Source organism: Lactuca sativa, chromosome 9 (genome assembly GCF_002870075.4).
Source record: "Lactuca sativa cultivar Salinas chromosome 9, Lsat_Salinas_v11, whole genome shotgun sequence".
Classification (NCBI taxonomy): Eukaryota; Viridiplantae; Streptophyta; class Magnoliopsida; order Asterales; family Asteraceae; genus Lactuca; species Lactuca sativa.
The window spans coordinates 19,204,498-19,223,966 of record NC_056631.2 but is presented as its reverse complement, the minus strand read 5'-3'; the positions used below and the strand labels follow the sequence as shown (position 1 = coordinate 19,223,966).

The following is a 19,469-nucleotide window of genomic DNA, read 5'->3' as shown; positions in this document are numbered from 1 at the left end:
AACCTTCATTCCCGCTGGGAAGCTTGAACACTACCGCCGGAAAAAGATAAACGACACCATATCGAAGCTCTGGTAGCAAAACCCTAACCCTAAAAGTTTCAAGTGGCAGCATACAGATCGAAACTAAGGTTTCTAGCAGCGGCGGGCTCTAAAAACCCTAAGATTTAAAGAAAAGAGAATGGCGATAACCTCTAAAAACCATAGGGTCTCCTTCTTTCCTTCTTCAAACTCGCTTGAAGCTCACCCGAGGGTCATTTGGCGTTCTTTCCTTCTTCAAACTTGATTAAAGGTCACCTGAGGGTCATTTGACGGAGCCAGGAGAGTCGAGAGACGGTGGGGATGGTTGGAAATGGTGGTGAAGAGGGGTGGCAGTAGGTGTTTTCAGGGGTTGCCGGTGGTTTGGTCTTCATCGTTGTGCTTTGGTCTGTAAAGATGAAGCTCTTTGATTCTCAGGAGTAGGTGGATCTGAAACCCCCTATTTACAGACCTTCGTTTCAGAGTTAGAACAACAGTTAGGGTTCTCCCCTCTTTATCTCACAGAAGCTCGTCTGAAAACCATTGGATCTTGCTGAGATACAGATTAATGGGCAAAGTTGCTTTTGATAATGGAGATTACAATTAGGGTTTCTTTTTTCTACATATCCTTAAAAAGAAGAGGACGATGAAGATATGGGGTCTACAATGAAGAGAGAGAGAGAGAGAGAGAGAGAGAGAGAGAGACAGGTGGGAGAGAGAGAGAGTTTAAGAGAGAGAGGGATTTTTTTCTTTTTCTTTTAATTATGAAACTATTTAAATAAATAAATAAACTAAAAAAATAAAAACAAAGGGCAAAATGGTCATTATAAAAGAATTTTAAAGTAAATTGGACCAAAGTGGCAAGAAAATGAATACCTATGGACCATGAGTGCTAGTCCAAACCTGTTTGGCCCAAAATGGCAATTTCAACCTAACCACAGGGACCATTCTTGCAATTTTGTCTATGCAAAATAACTTCAAGTTCCAACCTTATTTCTTATAATATAGGTCAACATAATAACAATACTAAAAATCATTTTTTATATTTTTTATGAAATTATTATTTAATTGTTAATAAAAATGATTTAGTATTTTTAATATAAAATATTTTTTTATATCTCACGCAAAACGCGGACATTCGTCTAATTGTCGTTAAAAGATAGAAGAGTCGGGACCCGACGAGTCACGAGCTAGCTGACGATAAAGTATAAACTCTCATCATACGTACCGTAAGTTCGCACGCAGGTGAACATTTCCTACGCTTATTTTACACGTTACAAATTTACAATCGCCTGAAGCCATTTGAATTCGATCTTGACCTGTATAAGTCTCTCTCGCATATTCTTCGGATATAACAAAAAAGAAGACTCCATTCAAATCGACCGTTTCTCTCTTTTTGCTGCTGTTCGAGCTCCACTAGTAGATCAGGTCAATTTGATTTCTATAAGTAGCTTCAAATATCTAAAGTTAATTGCGATCGTTTTAGTTATCATGAAAATCTCTTGATTTACCTTGTCGAATCCACAATTCTGTGATCGTTTTGTTGATTTCATTTTTCAAACGTTCTCTCTCTCTCTCTCGACTTTTGGATGCAAATAGGAAAGATAAAGTTATAAAAACGGTCAGTGCCCAGTGGTCATATAATTGCGCAATAAAGAACCGCTTCATCCAAAGACTTCGTTTTTGTAACCCTATAAGTATAAACTGGTTTTATTTTGTTTTAGGTTTAGCTTCTACTGCCACTAAACACATTTTGTTTCTTTTCAGAAGAAATAGTAACAAAATTGTTGTGATTAGGTTGTTTTATGTAATCCGATCATAGAAGATAATTCTTGTTTATCTCTAAAAGTCTCTTGTACGTTTACAAGATTGATATTTAGTTTGCAACTGTATAACGGTTTGCAGAATCTACTAATTACATGTACTGCAAATTTGAGATGATATTTCTTGTTTTAGAAGCCTAAACATGCCCAATTCTAAATTTTGATGTTCAGGCTTGGATTGTTCTTCTTCATCATTTACCTCTACTTACTCCTGAGTTCATCTGCAAGCGTGTTTATACTTGAGCACGATTTTGTTGAATCTTCCAAAGAGAGGCCAGGGTATGCTGCAAGATGTGTATGAAGGTTCAGAAGCCTTCTTCTGAAGTCCACTGTGATTCTGCCTCTCTACAACTCACCATCTTCCTTCTTGATGAGACTGGCTACATCATGTCCACCTTACTATATCCACGTGGCACAACCTGAGGTTACATTACAGATTAACAAGGTGCTTCTTTTGTGAGTGTGATCCGTGTGAAGTTAGGGTAGTTTCTTTCAGTTTATGTGAATCATATGGATATTAAAGGGAGTATTTTGATGGAAAAATATGAGTTAGGGAGATTACTTGGCCAAGGAACCTTTGCAAAGGTTTATTATGGGAGGAATATGAAAACAGGCCAAAGTGTGGCGATTAAAGTAATAGACAAGGAGAAGGTTTTAAGAGTTGGGCTTATTAACCAAATCAAGAGAGAGATATCTATCATGAGACAGGTGAGACACCCCAACATTCTAGAGCTTTATGAAGTCATGGCAACCAAAACCAAAATATATTTCGCCTTAGAATATGCCAAAGGGGGTGAGCTTTTTGACAAAGTATCAAAAGGGAGATTAAAGGAACATATCGCCCGTAGATATTTCCAGCAATTGATCACAGCCGTTGATTTTTGTCATAGTAGAGGAGTCTATCATCGAGACCTTAAACCTGAAAACTTACTTTTAGATGAAAATGACAATTTGAAAGTTTCTGATTTTGGGTTAAGTGCTCTTGCTGAATCGAAGCGTCAAGATGGGCTACTTCACACCACTTGTGGGACTCCTGCTTATGTGGCACCTGAAGTGATTAATAGGAAAGGGTATGATGGGGATAAAGTTGATGTCTGGTCATGTGGGGTGATCTTGTATGTTCTTTTAACTGGTTATCTTCCTTTTCATGATTCAAATTTAATGGAAATGTATAGAAAGATAGGAAAAGCAGAGTTCAAATGTCCAAATTGGTTTCCACCGGATGTAAGAAGGTTACTGACAAGAATGTTGGAACCAAATCCCAGTTATAGAATCACAATCGCCAAAGTTAAGGAAAACCCATGGTTTAAAAAGGGCAATATTGTCCGAAAACCAAATAAGGAGTCGGTTCTTTCTGCAAGTTCAGATGGTGCTTCTGCTTCATGTTCCTCTGAAGAGAAACAGGAAGTGATGAGGCTTCAGAATTTGAACGCATTTGACATAATTGCCCTCTCTCCAGGGTTTGACCTGACAGCATTGTTTGAAGAGCCTCGACAAAAGAAAGAAGCAAGATTCACTTCATGGCGACCTGCGTCTGTTATTATATCTAAACTTGAAGAAATTGCTAAACTTTTGAAGATGAAGATTAGTAAAAGAGAAGCAGGGTTGTTGAAGCTGGAGGCGATGACGGAGGGTAGAAAAGGAATTTTGTCAATTGATGCTGAGATATTCGAGCTCACTCACTCTTTTCATATGGTTGAGGTGAAGAAATGTAACGGAGATACACTGGAATATCACAAGGTGGTAAATGAGGGTTTAAGACCTGGGCTACAAGATATAGTTTGGACGTGGCAGCCGGAGGAACAACCACCACCACAACCACCTGAGCAACCACAACAACCGGAGAAAGTAGGGCCACTGCCACCACAGCAGGATCAGTTGCCCTGAGCTACTAGGTACCTAATATTTGTACATTTTAATATATTTCTTTCCTTTTAGCTGGTGTGAGATTGTATTATAGGGTTTCTTTCTTTGTTAAACAATGAAATTTGGTTGTGATTTTGTCATAAGATTTATATGTTATATATACATGATATTCACCTGTAAAGGCATCAAGGTTTTATTAAAGAAACAACAACAAAACTCCAAGTTCCATAAGGGGGAGGTAAGAAATAGAAAAAGACAAATACTCCTCTTCATCGTAATAGGATAATTATATAAGTTGACTAAAAGAAAAAAAGAGGGTATAAATGATAAAAGTAAGAATAAGGAGGGATATGGGTAAACATGTGCACGTTGTACGTATATTTAACAGTCTAAGCAAACATAGCAATAGGTCATAGAACAGACACCATTTATAACACTAGTAAATACATCAAATCGTCAAAAAAGAAACAAAAGTCAAAGACTTATAGGATTACAGATATAAACAAAGATTGAACGGGCTATAGTACAAACTTCAACAACTAAGAAGCACAGCACACGATTAAGAAGCACAAGAGATGAATTAACACAACACACATATGTTAATATGTAACTTATAACAATTATTTTTTATTTTCATATATTAATAATAATCGTATAAGCTTTTGTTATCGATTTGTTTGGCATTCAAGCTTAAATGTAATAAAATATGACACTAATAATTGGTGATGGTTCGAAGGGCTATCAGCTATGCCAAATGCCAATGGGTATTGGGTAGGGTAAGGCAAGCTGTCGACCAAGGCTCGCAACAACTTGGGCTTGGGGCCCCAAAACTCAAATATGTCATATATTATACTAGTATTAGATACAAAAACATTTATTTGAAACAGTTGTTGAAAAGTTGGCAATGGAGGTTACTCTCACTTCACGGGGACCTTGTTTGAATTTATTTTGCTCCTTTTCTAATATCTATCGAACTAACAATAAGAAAGTTTTCATAAAAGACTTCAGTTGTTTTGACTTTTGACGACAGTGATGTTTGCTCTTCATATATATGGAGAAGGGTTTCATTACCATTTAAGGCATTAATTTTGCATATTATTTTAGAGAGTAATATATAAAGATTTCATTTTCATACATAATAAACAGGGTTCTTGTAATTCAGTTAGTACTTTAGTAGTAATCTTTTGTTTCCAACTAATGGAGAAAATCATTGTTTTTTTAGATTAAAAGAAAAAAATTAACAAAGATAGAAAAAACTTTTTATACATAAGAAGTTACAATTTTTTCGAGCCTAATACAAATACTTGTTGCTTATTCTACAAACCTTTCTTCGAGCCTAAGCCTAATACGAATACTTGCTTCTTATTCTTCAAACCTAAGTCTCAATATTTTTAAAGATTTTCTTTTTCAAATTTAACTCAACCAAGAAAACTATATACTATTAGTTTTTATAACTAGGGATGACCAACCCTACCTTATATTTAGGTTTGGTATTTGGTTCTTACTTTTGTGTCATTTCGGTTTTGGTATTTTTTTAGTTTGATATCGGTTTCAGTATTTTTCTCGTTTCTAAGTTCAGACTAAATTTACTTTTCATTTTGTTTTGGTACTTTCGGTTTGATATCAACTAGGTGTGAGACCCATGTATTACATGGGTTTATTTAAAAAAAATTAAATATAAAATTTTAACAATTTGAAAACTTTAAATTTATAAGAAAAATAAGAAATTTTTTGAATTATTAAAATTAATGAGACTTTAATGCATTAGATGCATTACATATATAAACAATTTTCTAATAAATACTTTACATATATATTACCTTATATATTAAATGTGGATTTTAATTTAATAAAATCAAAAATACAATAAAATGACAAGTGGAAAATAGAAAAATTTAAAATTTCTAGAAAATGCCATGTGTCCAAATGAATAAGAAGAGGACATGTGGCAAAGTCATTTTCATTTATTAGGGTAGATTATGTTTTGGTAATGAGCCCACCCCTGTTTATAACCATAAAATATTAAAGTTGTTGTGCTGGTGTAGGTTTGGTATCTAACTCGTCCTAATAAGTAATAAACTTGCTCCGTTTAAAAAACTATGAATTTTTCACAAATTTTAATATCAAAGGATTTTTTTTTCATGATTTCCTCCTGGGCATGATGGTTCGTTTTACAATTTATTGAAGAACGAACTATAACTTTATGAATGTGAAAGTACAAAGTTCATATATATATACACACACAAACGTTGTAGCTCATACATATACATATACATGAACTCAAAAAGGAGCTTGAACACGTGAACTAACCAAAAAAGCTCTCATCGTATTATCTACAGCATGAGAATTTTAAGAAACTCTACCTTAAATCCAAAACGGTAAAAGCTTCTACCACCTTTCTAAGCATTCGCGATCATTCACGGTCCACAGCCCTACTTCCATTTTTCACCTTTTTTTTTCTTTAATTTATTTTTAGGGTAAAAAATGTTTTATTATGTTGGATTTTTTTTTTTTAAAAGTTATTTTGACAAATAAAGTTGCTCAACACGTGTCGAGTCTCTAGCTGTCAGCTACCTGAACTTCCCGTCTTCTTTCGAGCAGTTCCGGCCTGATTCTGTTCTTCCAAAACTCATCGTACAACTCTGCGCCTCCACCTCTACTCCGAACTTCCACCACCACCACTCTTTCCGTTAACCGGAAAACCTCCAATCCGATCACAAATTTACCGTTTGGCCATACCAACTCCAAACCCCAATCCTTTCGCTTCTTGATCCTCACATCCACCTCCCTCAACGTCTCATGAACCTTTTCGATAACTTCCTCCGGTCGTCCGGCGACAATCAGTTTTTCGCCTTGATGCGATGAGTTATATGTGTTGTCGAAGAAAGGAGAGAGGTTTAGACCAGAGGAAAACGAGATGAGGTCGAACGCGTTTAACGCCATCGTTTTATCATTCTGTTCTGGCCTCACGAGAAATTCTTCATCGTCGCACTCGTAAATCCCTTTGTTTCCTTTCCTGAACCACGGATGACGTGTGATGTCATCAATGGTGATCCTCGTCGACGGATTTGTGTCCAGAAGACGGCCCAATAGTCGCCGGAGATCCGCAGTCATCCATTTTGCGAAATGGTATTCGCCTCTGTATATCTTCTTATACATCATCATGAGATTTGGATCATTAAACGGCAAGTATCCGGCTGTCAACACGAACAAGATGACCCCACACGACCACACATCCGCCTTCGCTCCGTTGTATCCTCTCTTGGTGAGAATCTCTGGTGCAACGTAAGCCGGCGTGCCGCACAGTGTGTGTAACATACCATCGTCTCGGATCTGTCCTGTAACAGCACTCAACCCAAAATCGGAAACTTTCAAATTACCATTCTCATCGATTAGAAGATTCTCCGGTTTCAGATCTCGGTGATAAACACCACGAGAATGACAATATCCGATGGCGGAGATCAATTGCTGAAAGTACTTCCGGCTCTGGGATTCACTAAGACGAGTCTTGGCAACCTTTGCAAACAACTCACCGCCTTTAACGAGCTCCATCACGAAATAGATCTTCGTTTTTGTAGCCAAAACTTCGTATAATTTAACGATGTTGGGATGCCGGAGTCTGCGCATGATATCGATCTCGCGCTCGATATTAGACATGAGACTGGAGTTATGAGTGATTTTTTGTTTATTGATAACCTTGACGGCGAGGCTCTGGCCGGTGACGATGTCTCTGGCAAGGTAAACCTTGGCGAAAGCGCCGCAACCAAGAAGTCGTCCGAGCTCATACTTTCCAAACAGAGAGTTGGCAGCCGGCGGCGGCGGAGGCGGAATATTGTCGATCTCCGGCATCGCTTTTAACGACACCAGAGATCGGATCGGAATTGTTAGCCGTGTCCGATAGGATCGGAGGAGTAGCAGAGAAATCAATGGGGTTGGGGGTTTGGAACAGAAACTAATGTTTGGTTTTTGTTGGCCTGATAAATTTAAGGGATGAAATTGAAGCTTTTGGCGCCGGAAATTTTGAGAAATTTTGTGGTTTATATTTTTGTGGTTATCAGAAACAGTTGATGTTTAAAAAAGCAACTTATATGAAATATCAATTTTAATAAGTTACGAACTTTATTTATTTATTTATTTATTTTACTAGAGAACCTTGGTAACGAGGCTTTCAGTCAGCTTTTGAGTACCGATTATTTACCATTGTAAAGTGCAAACATGTTATCAAATCGCAGAGGAACTTCTATGACCACAAAACCGAATAGTATAGGATTACAAACTTTAATATTGTTATCAGAGGTAGGGTGTTATTCGGTTAGCTTTTTCGGTTTTCAGTTTAATTGGTTCGGTTTACTGGTTTTTTTATGTCTTAAAACTAACCACAACCAAAACAAATTAGGTTCGGTTTAATTGGTTTGGTTAATTTGGTTACGGATTATTTGGTTCGGTTTACCCGTTAAACCGAAATAAAATTTTGCAGACAAAATTGCAAAAATGGTCCCTATGGTTGGCAAAATTTTGTGGTTTTGGTTCAAAAGGTTTTGGTTGTCAAATTTTAGATATCTTATGTGGTTTTGGTCTCTATCGTTATCATTTTCTTGTAGTTTTTGTCTATACCCTACCTAAAATGACAATTATACCCTTAACTGATTCTTTTTAATTTGTTTTAACTAATTTCTTATTATTTTAATTTTAAAAAAAAAACCAAAAAATCCACTTCACCCATCTTGTAACATCCCAAAAATACGAACAAAAAATTTCATTTTTGATATATTTATTCATAAAACAATTCAGAGAAAACATCATCAAGTTATTTTGTATCATAAAAACCATAAATCATACGTCTCAAAAGCATGTCATAAATAGTAACAATGTCAGAGTATAAATCCCAAGAAGCTCATATGCAGAAAATCGTGTGTGCAATGCGCTGCTACCGTGTCGGCTCCTTTCTCTCCGCGGAAGAAGTACTTGAAACCAAAAGTGAAAATTGTAAGCACAAAGTTCATTGAGTTCCCCCATCATACCACATACCATACATAACACATATTGTCTAACATATATGGGTACTAACTACCCTTCCGGTCTTTTTCAACCCGTAACTTGCCTAGCATATCAGGGTGTTGGCTACCCCTTCAGCCCTATCGACCGGTAACTTGCCTAGCATATCAGGGTGTTAGCCTACCCTTTCGACCCTGTCGACCGGTAACTTGCCTAACATATCAGGGTGCTGGTCTACCCCTTCGGCATTGTCAACCGGTACCGGGAACTATTTCACCCCCTACTTCTAACACATAGCATCATATTGCATAAACATATAAGTCATATACTGCCTAGTTTATCCGGGTGCTGGCGTACCCCTTCGACCCTATCGATCGGTATTGGGGTCTATCCTGCCCCTCCTACCATTATCACATAGCATCATAGCATACTAACACATAACACATAACATACTAGATAATTATCACAAAGACAATCATCTCTACTATAGCTCTTACTAGTGGGCTGACATTGGTGCCTTCGACCCACTTCTACTAGAGATAACTCACCTGAATATCGCGTAGTGTCTGAACTGTCCTCGGTGATGGGATCAACTCCTATCAAACTCCTACATATAACAACCTCTTTTAATTACTCTTCCATACTCATACCCCTATAGGTTCAATTCTGGTCACAATCTAAGTTAAGGTCAATACCCTGGTCAAAGTCAACATTAGGTTGACTCAACTCGTCGAGTTGGTCCATCAACTCGCTGAGTTCCATAAATCAGAGAATCTCAAATACGCGATCCAACTTGTCGAGTTACTCATTAACTCACCGAGTTATCCCTTATGACAAGATCAGGACTTTTGTTTGGGCTCGTTGAGTCCTTCGTTGGACTCGTCGAGTTCCCCTTCATATAGAGTCGGGAGCATGAGGAACTCTTCTGGATTATTTGTCAGCTTTCGTTCTGGAATTGGTTTATAACAACTTTTTTTTTATTTGTGCATCACGACAGGGTTTTTGATGCATCCATTACATTGTGTTGTAATCCCAAAATCGGCGGGCAAAGTCTTGCGGCATTTAGAGACAGACTGTCTGCGAGAGTATGTTCTGAAATACATCTTTTTTGAGGTGGTTAGACATTCCTAGTGTAGAAGTGGATCCTTTGATTCTGCAGTACTTTTTTTCCACGAAGTTATCTCGGACCCCCGAAGCGAAGAAGGCGAGATGGTTTTTGAGATAGGGGTTACGAGTTGTCTTTTCAGGGAGAAAGAATTTTCTCTCATCACCAACTTCCAATTTGATGACTATTTTCCTGCTTATACATCCAACACCACCTTCCGTTTCCCATGCCTTTCCTATGGTCCCGAGGAACATCTCTGTGAAATTAGACGATGTGACTAAGGTGTTTGAACGTTCACTTAACGAGTTATCAGACGAGAATGTGGTCCATATATGTCTTCTATATCTCTTAGAGAATGGTATCAATGGGTGGTTGCCCAAACAACCTGTGACACAGCAATATTTCGCCTTGTTATCCAATCTTGAAGAACTCAACAGGTATCACGTCGTTAATTTATAATTACGGATAATTAGTTATAATTACTAATAGCTTTTACAAACTTAATTGGTAATTTTTTATATGACAAATATCCATGGGGGAGGATTCACAACTACTTACCATATTCAATAAGGTTGAAAAGCATATTACATCCAGTCGAATGGAAAGAGAAACAACCTAAAAAAATGACGCACACCCTAAACGGTTTTGTATATGCTTTTAAGGTAAGTACACAATGAACATTTTATTAATATTTTTGATTGAAACATTCTAATACATGATTCTTTCATATATATGGGCTCTTGAGACTTTTCCTATGAGTAGTTTGTTTGCTACCTAACAAGAGAATGTGACCCCCTAGTTTGTTGCATGGTCCAAACTGAGGCTTTTACGAGTGGTTGAGTGCAATCAGTTTCTAAAAATCAACGATGTATGCTTACTTATATACTTTAATATATTCTTTTTTATGTATAATTTATGATTATTTATTATTTTATAATTTTGTTAGTATGATAATAAACTTGTATAAAAGTGGGAGCCGGTAGAACTTAGAAGCTGAGAGTCGTGCTGAATGGTGGATAGCTAGCTCGGTGTCGATTGATCGTCGTCATTTTCCCAACCCAAAAGTTCACATGGCACCTTCCCTAACACCATCACCCAAAAACTCCCCTATCCATGAGCCTCGACAAAAGAAGGTACATATAGATGTTCCATCTTACCCGCCACCACCACCACCGTCGACCGATGAACCATCAATCAACATACTGAATTATTAGTGAATTGCAAAATGAGGATCGTCATTTGCAAAGCGAGCTTAGTGAATGTCGCGATCAGTTGAGGTCACATGATAAACATTTAGCAGTGCATGACGCTACTTTATCCATGGTTCTAAAACTTATCATTAAGACTCCCGAAGATGATGTTGGTACCTCTAAGGGGTGGAGGTACATTGTTAATTATTTCATCGTTTATGGTCCTTATGTATTTACGTCATTTATAATTAAACATTATTGAACCATAAATGCATTCATCATGCAAGATGTTTGTACCATAAAGCACAATGACGATGACTTATGGGAGCATGGCTATGTGTTAGGCATATCTGAACAACTTTTGGATGAAATCCCTAAGCATATGTCTGCATGTATTCAATTATTGGATGTACAAGAGATTATGTGGGATGAATACAAAACGTCGTCACCAACACCTCTTAAGCGTTCTAGGCGCCAAAAAGTTATATCCACATGGTATAAGTCCCCATGGATACAAAGGAAGAGGAAAGGTTGTACACGACAATAACCGACACAGTTGGACAATCTTTTAGAACATACAATACACAATCTATATAAAGAACGAGATGGTTCATCGTTGTTTGCTCACAATTATTTGACCGGTTTTGCTTCGATTGAGTTTTGGACGCGATTATATGTGGATAGTCATGGAGGATGTTTGTTATGTGATGTAAGTAATATTATTATGTGATCATTACATACTGTGTTTCTAATAACAATACTTATATCATGATGTGGATCTCATTGCTGATAGAGCATAGAGCAGATGATGTTTGGTGGACAGTTGTGTCGTCAACTTTCAATATTGATACATTTGACTGGAGTGACATGACTGACGGATCCATTTACCTAACTTAAACAGACTGTGATACAGTATAATTTTGTTTGGATTATATTACCTTAGCAGTAGTCATTTATAATATAATGTTATTTGATGATTAATTATTTCTAACATTATGTGTAGCTTTAAATCCCAATTAATATACGAAGTGTTCATTTGTTTTTGGGTGCATTAGATTTGAAGACATTCAAAATGACTATATACGATAGTCATTGGAAGTACGGCTACTGTTTAAAAAACGAGGATTGATTTATAGGTATGAGAGTGTTAGATTTTCGGGGTATAGATATACTTGGATCAGTGAGAGTTGTGAAACACTTTCAGATTAAAGCATTTGAGGGCACACTCAAAATCTCTAATCGGATGAAACTCACTAATTTTCTAGAATATAGAATGAAGAAGATGTTATGAATCTATACCCAAAAGAGAATCCGAAATTGATCATATATAACAGAAAACTAACTTTCTATCTTAAAACTGCCAAATGGTAGTTATATATCTAAATAACTTCCTGTCCAAAAACGGTCATATTATCTGTCATAAACTACCATAAAACCGGGTCTATTAAAAGGATCACAAAACCGGGTGTTTTTAGCACGACCCCAGCCAGGGGCTCTGCCCCTTGGACCCCGCCAGGGGCTGCCGCCCCTTGGACCCCGCTCCCAAGGGCGCTGCCCCGGACCCCCGTCAGTTAAGGAGCTTCACCTCTAAATAACAGTATACTTTCAACAATGACAAAATCAAACAAATGTGCACTCCGCACCATACTAATTTGTTCGATAATTGTCAAAGTGACATTGATCAACAAATTAAACCCATTACACTTAAATAATATTAGTGATATAAAATCACCAACAGAGAGCCTGTATTCATAGACTGCTAGTGGTGTCAACTACTGGGGTACCGAACCAACTGATTCATTCCCACTCGAGAGCTTAAATATGACCCTCGAAAAGGCGCCAAATGTAGCACAACAGATTGACATCAGAGGGGATTGTGGGATGTTTTTGTGTTGGTTTATGAAGACGGTGATCACTGGGAAATCAATTGTTATAGAGGGTAAAACCAATCCATGTGCTATGGAATTTCGAAAACGACTAGTGAAATTTTTTTAGGGTACAAAGACAAAATTTATTTGAACATTGTAATATTACTTAAAACACATCCTTTTATTTATGTATTTATTAGTTATTTGTCGATTTTAAGATTACAGACGCATTTTACATTTCATAAACCCAAAACTTATACTATAAAGAACAAAACACATGTCACAAAAAAAACAAATAAAATATATTCCGAAACCATGGTCCGGAATCATCCTGGTATTTTGGAAATCTCTTCGGAATGATATGTTTCAGACATTGTGTTTATTTTATAAAAAAGAATTTGGGTCATTTTTTTCAAAAAAATCATCTATAAAGGTTAAATTACCTTAATTTTCCTGATAATAATAATAATAATAATAATAATAATAATAATAATAATAATAACAACAACTAGGTGCGAACCCCGCTCCACGGGGTTCGGTTATAACTATGATTTTAGTTTTTTGTTTATCGGTTATGACCGTTTTGTTCTCCAATATCATGAGGACAACATATTGTTGTAATCTTCATAAGAGATACCCTATGTACATAGGCCATTCGGAAAGGGTAAAATGGAAAAAATAGAAAAGTACTTTCATTAATTTTGTTTATTATAACATCTTATTTTCATTTCTTCTTCATTTTATAATAATAATAATTAATAATTTACAAAATGAAAAACAAAATTTTGGTGAAACGACGTCATACGCGTGAGGTACACCGTATACCCGCATATGGAGCCACTACACCCTCGTGGGAATCAAAAGCCTGACACTGCTTCAGAGAAGGTAACTGAACTCTCCTCATTTATGCATTTCCCCCCTTAAAAATTTCCCTATATTTATATCGAGTCCTCTATTTCATTCATCATGTCCAAAAAAGATGTATAGAATCTAGAAACTGATTATAAATCTATTCTGAGATGGGAGACAACAAACCTACATTGATGATTTTTTTTTTTCTAATATATCTAACATATTAGCTATCTCCTAATATCCTAATTTTGTCAATGATGCCAAAATCATATCATAGCCTCGTATGAAAGATACGTGATCACTTATCCATCTACCTCAAATGATTCATTGTCGGTATAGATAAACACTAAAACCGAATCTTTGATATGGATCTGCAACCTATCAAAAAACCAGGTCAAAACCACCAAACCGGATCGAATTAATTTGGTTCGAAACCGGTTCAATATTTTGGAATAAAAAAAATGGATTGGACCTTAGATTGTAAATGAGATCAAACTGCTAGGATAAAACTGATTAAAACCGGATCGGATCCAAATCAAACATAATCATTGTTGATGTAAGCAAAACCGAATCGCCTGATCGAATCATATCAACAATTTGTGCACACATCTAAATGCTCACTCTCACACAACATGCATTTTCATATTACATAAATGAGAACTTATCGGCCTTACATCAAACATATAATAAAGTTATTTCATGTTTGAATATTACAAGATTAACTTTGAAATAACCCACCATTCAAAAATAAAATAGAATAATAACATGTACTAAATTTTATGTCAGTTGAATCGAACTTTTCTAGGTGTTTTGGTTTTGTTATGGTCCTTATGGAACAATATTTTAATGACGGGCAGTTAACCAAAAAACCAACTACGAATGTTAACTTATTAATTTTTTATATTAGCTGTTTTGATGTAGTGATGTACTACCAAGTACCAACACTATTATTAATCCGCTAATAAATAGCCGACATGAAACTACAATATTAGCATATTTAAGAAATGGTTAGTCGCTAAAACTTACTTTAATTTGCATAATTGTTTTACGAAATGGTACCCACTACAAATTGATGAATTTCATAAGATATTAATGAATATTTCACAAAATATAAACATTTTTGTAACCTTGTTGTGATATTATAAATATTTTATGACATATTTGTGACATCTCTATTTTTTACGGTCAGAAAAGACCGGTTTTGTTTATGCTTTGTAAAAATCAGAGTACTTCTTTTCATAAAAACGTTGCGGAATTTGTTCCTAGAAAAAAAATACGATAAATACGTTATTAAAATATTTTCGAAGAAACGTATTTTATTCATTTTAAAACGTTTGGGATGTCATCGTCAATACAAAAACATATGTATAAACGGAACTTACATTTATTTAGACTAGTGATCTACATCCTTTTAATCTCTCAGTGTAATGTGACTTCATAACAACACATGTGACATAAATAAACTGAGTGGGTTAGGTTGAGAAACCTGGTGAGTACATAAGGTTTTCAACCCACAATAATATAATTATTATGTTCAAACAATCAAGCAATCAACCCAATTACCCATCCTCATTATCTTCTTTACTCTTAAGGATCTACCCTAAAATCAACCATTCATCGTTCATACATTCGTAAGGATCATCCTAAGGAATCGGCACGAAGTCCATCGTCACCGGGGTCTAGGCACTAAGTCTGCATAGTCGCCAGAATTTATACATCAGGTACTAAGTCTGCATAGTCGCCAGGGTTTTGGCACCAAGTCTGCATGATCACCAGGGTTTAGGCATCAAGTCTGCATGATCGCCAGGGTTTAGACATCAAGTCTGCATGATCGCCAAGGTTTAGAGTACACCGAATGAACACATCGTTCACAACACTTACAGGTTGCGAGCCTGCTAGTGTTCCATGGGACTGTCTAGAATAGTCTGTGGTTGTCATCCATACTCTGCTGAATGACGAAGCCATCGTTTGGGAAAAGGCTTCTCACATCGTCCACCTCTCACCCTCACCTCGTGGTCTATAATGTTGGAATAGTGTCTAAGGCTGCAACTATATTAGACAAGTATTTGACCCGGTTGTGCATGGTCCTTTTGGGTTGCCTTCACCATAGCAATTTGATAGGATGATTTATTAAGAGAGAGTAAATATTATTAATATATTATGAGAATAATATAAAAAATAATATATTGTTATTTGATTAATATAAGTCATAGAATTAATTAGAATTAATTTGGTGACTTAAAGAGATTAATTAAATAAGAGGGTATAAACTGTCAATTGTTTGATAGTTAAACTTTAGACTGTAAATCCATATAGATATGGATTGGACGGATTCTAGAAGCTAAAGGATAGCTCAAATCGTCCATTGCTTATCTAAGGAAAGGATTTGGATAGCCTTAAGAGAAGATTATCCAATTAGGGTTTAGGTTGTAACCCTTAAGGAGTCTACAAGTATAAATAGACCCTATGGCTAAGGGAAATCGGAACTTCATCTAAAGTAAGAGAACCCTGGCCGATTTCCTCCCCTCTCCTCTCTCCCAAATCATCCTCCTTGCTAGTTGGTGTTTGTAAGCCATTAGAGGAGTGACAATTGTGACTCTAGAAGCTCCAAGACAACAAGATCAACAAGGAATTCATAGGTATGATTCTAGATCTTTTTTAACATTGTTCTTATTCCTAAATAGTCATTAGAAGTCTTGGATTAAAGCATGTTTAATTAGAAAGCCTAGATCCAAGCATTAGGGTTTTGCATGCGCACATAGGAAAGTTCTTATGGCTAAAACCCATCAGTGGTATCAGAGCCTAGCTTGGTTTTCATTAAATTGTTGCTTAATTGTCTGAAACTAAACTGCAAAATTCGATTTTTGTGTTTCTGAGTCATGGACTCGGCGAGTTCCATAGCGGACTCGGCGAGTTGGCCTGACTCGGCGAGTCCCTTGGTGCACTTGGCGAGTCCAAGCGTCAGGAATGACCAGATTCGGGATTTCTTCATGATTATCTTATGGAAACTTACCTTAATCATATTAGATCAACCCTAATCCGATTTTTTGATATATATATAATCTTGATCTAATTAAAGATATTTATCAACTAATAAAATATTTAATTTCCTTATATGATAATTAATTAATTATTTTGATTATTTTGGTAATTATCTTGCAAGAAATCTTGAATAAATCAAATATAGATAATTAGGAAATTAATTGTTAATTAAAATTATTTGTTATTTGATCCTCCATGTTTTAAATGTTTAAAACTTGTCCTCAAGTTTTGAAATTTATATTTTGTAATTAAAAGTTTTAATTTAGACAATTTAAATTTCAAACCCTAGATTTTAAAATGTTTAAAATACAACCCTATACTAATATAATATTACAAGATTAATATATATATATATATATATATATATATATATATATATATATATATATATATATATATGTATGTATGTATGACTAAAATGCTAGTCTTACCGTTAGTAGGCCTCATTCACGAAGCCGATCTATAAGGTGGGTATAAGGTTGCGACCTATAAAATGGCGCTTAATGGGTGTACACTCACACCCACCGCTTGCTTGATCGGTGGAGGGTCGTTAGCCGAACGGGTAGGATAGGGCAACCTCATCCTCTCATTAAAAGTATAATAGGAAATACAAAGTAACTACACATATTTTAAAATTTCCCAATCTTAGTTACTTTAGGAAAAGTGAATTGATGCAATCCCATGAAATTACACTTTGCACCCTTGCTAAGAAGTTAGTGGAGCGTGTGTGGTTTACCGGCACACTAATTGGTTCTAAGCAAAGGTGGCAAAGGGTGATTCATTGTTTATCATAGTTCGATGGAGCGTGTGTGGTTTACCGGCACATCGAATAGGTGATCGTTACAATGAAGGCACCATGTGAATTTGCATGGTAATTCACACCCGCTATGTGATCCTCGATATCATAGTCACAAACTAGAGGGGCATATCGAGATTTAAACATGCCATTGAATAGTTTCAATGAATCTCATTCGAACCTAGGAATTCTCAATACATTTAGAACTAATAGTTAGGTTTTATGGTGGAGACTTAGTGAATCGTCATTCACTTACCTTCAATTTATTTGCATGTTAGATTACGGCATCCCTTTTCTCATATGTAAATGTTATTGTTGGATCCTAGCCCTAATTTTTCTTATTGGGTGATAATTAGGGATTCATATTCTAATCTATCTTTGTCCTTTCTATTTGTAGATGTCGAACGCAAACAACGCTGCTACTAGTTCTTTCACGTTGATGAGCCTTTGCCAAAAGGTCACCTTCGATGGAACGAACTTTAGCGAATGGATAAGATACATTCTGTAACGCCCTGTCTTTGGTATGCTGCTTTCGTGGTTTTTATTTAGAAGTTTTATTGAGGGACTCGGCGAGTCTATGACCTAACTCGTCGAGTAGGGTCGAGTTTTCATGCACGTGTTAGTTGGCGACTCGGCGAGTCCATATTCGGGACTCGGCGAGTCTGCCTGCCTGGAAGAAACCCTAAATCCCCGGGTTGCTCACTATTTAAGCAATGCTTTGTGCCCCAAACTCGCCTCCTTTACCCTCAGAGAGCTGTGAGAAAACCCTAATCCATCCCTTGTTTGTTTTAAGTGCTTTTGTGTGGATTTTGAAGGCTTGAAGAAGAAGAAGAAGAAGAAGAAGAAAGGAGCAAGGAGAAGAGGTGTTGAGCAAAGATCCAAGGGCAAAATCAGAGTTCATTGAGGTATTTCTCGAACTCCTTCTGTTTTATGCTTTAGATTTCCAATTGAACTCTTCTAGGGCTAGTTTGATGCATTCTCCAAGTCTTATAGTTGTTTGGATGCCTTAATAGGTCGAGATATCCCTAGATCTGTTCATTTAGGAGTTGTAGAGCCCGGATCTATTGCCTTTTTGAAGATGCTTTGCATAAGAACCCTAGATCTACTCTTCTAAGTGCCTTTTTAGCCTTTATCTCCTTTTTCATGTGTATGTACACGTAAAGTTGGAAACTTTACGTGGTGAATCAGCTTATTGGACTCAGATCTATCATTTGTATGCAATGGATTCAAGTAGAATCGAGTTTAGAGTAGTTGCATGGATGTGACTCGGCGAGTCGGAAGAACGACTCGGCGAGTCAGGTCGCGAGTCCCTTTTTCCCCTTTTTTTGAGTGATGTCGAGTGGAAGCCTGTGAGTAGTAGAGTGGACTTAGTGAGTTGGAGAGCAGACTCAGTAATGGAGGGACTCGACGAGTTGTTCATACAACTCGGCGAGTCCAAGGCAATCTTCTTAAGCTCAAGAACAACTCGTCAAGTTGTTCATATGACTCGGCGAGTCGGATGCAGATTGTCTGAGTTCTTGGATCGAGAGAGTACTCGTCAAGTCGATGCCAGCAGATCCGCTTACGAAGGGACTGAGTAGGGTTAAGCACTTGCAGCATGCTAGGAGTATTGGGCTGAAGGATGATATTAGCATAGATTAGATAGTATTAGAAACGTGTAATAGATAAATGTAATTAACATTTGATGATTAAATAAAGGAGTTTTATTTATGAGTAATGTTACTATCTTATGTTAATTGTTTAGCTATTGTTTCACTTTGCATGTTTTGACTTCCAGAATAATTGAGTTTATTAGGAATAATCGAATTGTTCAAATTGTTCACAATCGTTCATATGTTGGAAGTAGATATGAATGAAGATTGTCGTGAATCGGTGCGTAGATTGTCTAAATGGTATTAGACATAGCAAATGATTGCT

General features: G+C 36.4%; 2 protein-coding genes across 2 annotated transcripts; one reads left to right on the top strand and one right to left on the bottom strand.

Moving 5' to 3' along the window:
• Positions 1-1,262: 1,262 nt before the first annotated feature.
• On the top strand, positions 1,263-3,885 carry LOC111876513 (CBL-interacting protein kinase 18). The gene is made up of 2 exons (XM_023873051.3): positions 1,263-1,443; positions 2,010-3,885. The coding sequence occupies exon 2, from the start codon at positions 2,349-2,351 to the stop codon at positions 3,723-3,725; it is 1,377 nt and encodes a 458-aa protein (XP_023728819.1). The 5' UTR covers positions 1,263-1,443; positions 2,010-2,348; the 3' UTR covers positions 3,726-3,885.
• A 2,029-nt stretch (positions 3,886-5,914) lies between these two features.
• Positions 5,915-7,805, bottom strand: LOC111876514 (CBL-interacting serine/threonine-protein kinase 11). Its single transcript, XM_023873052.3, has one exon. It carries the CDS (start codon positions 7,551-7,553, stop codon positions 6,264-6,266), a length of 1,290 nt encoding a protein of 429 aa, XP_023728820.1. The 5' UTR covers positions 7,554-7,805; the 3' UTR covers positions 5,915-6,263.
• Positions 7,806-19,469: the final 11,664 nt, after the last annotated feature.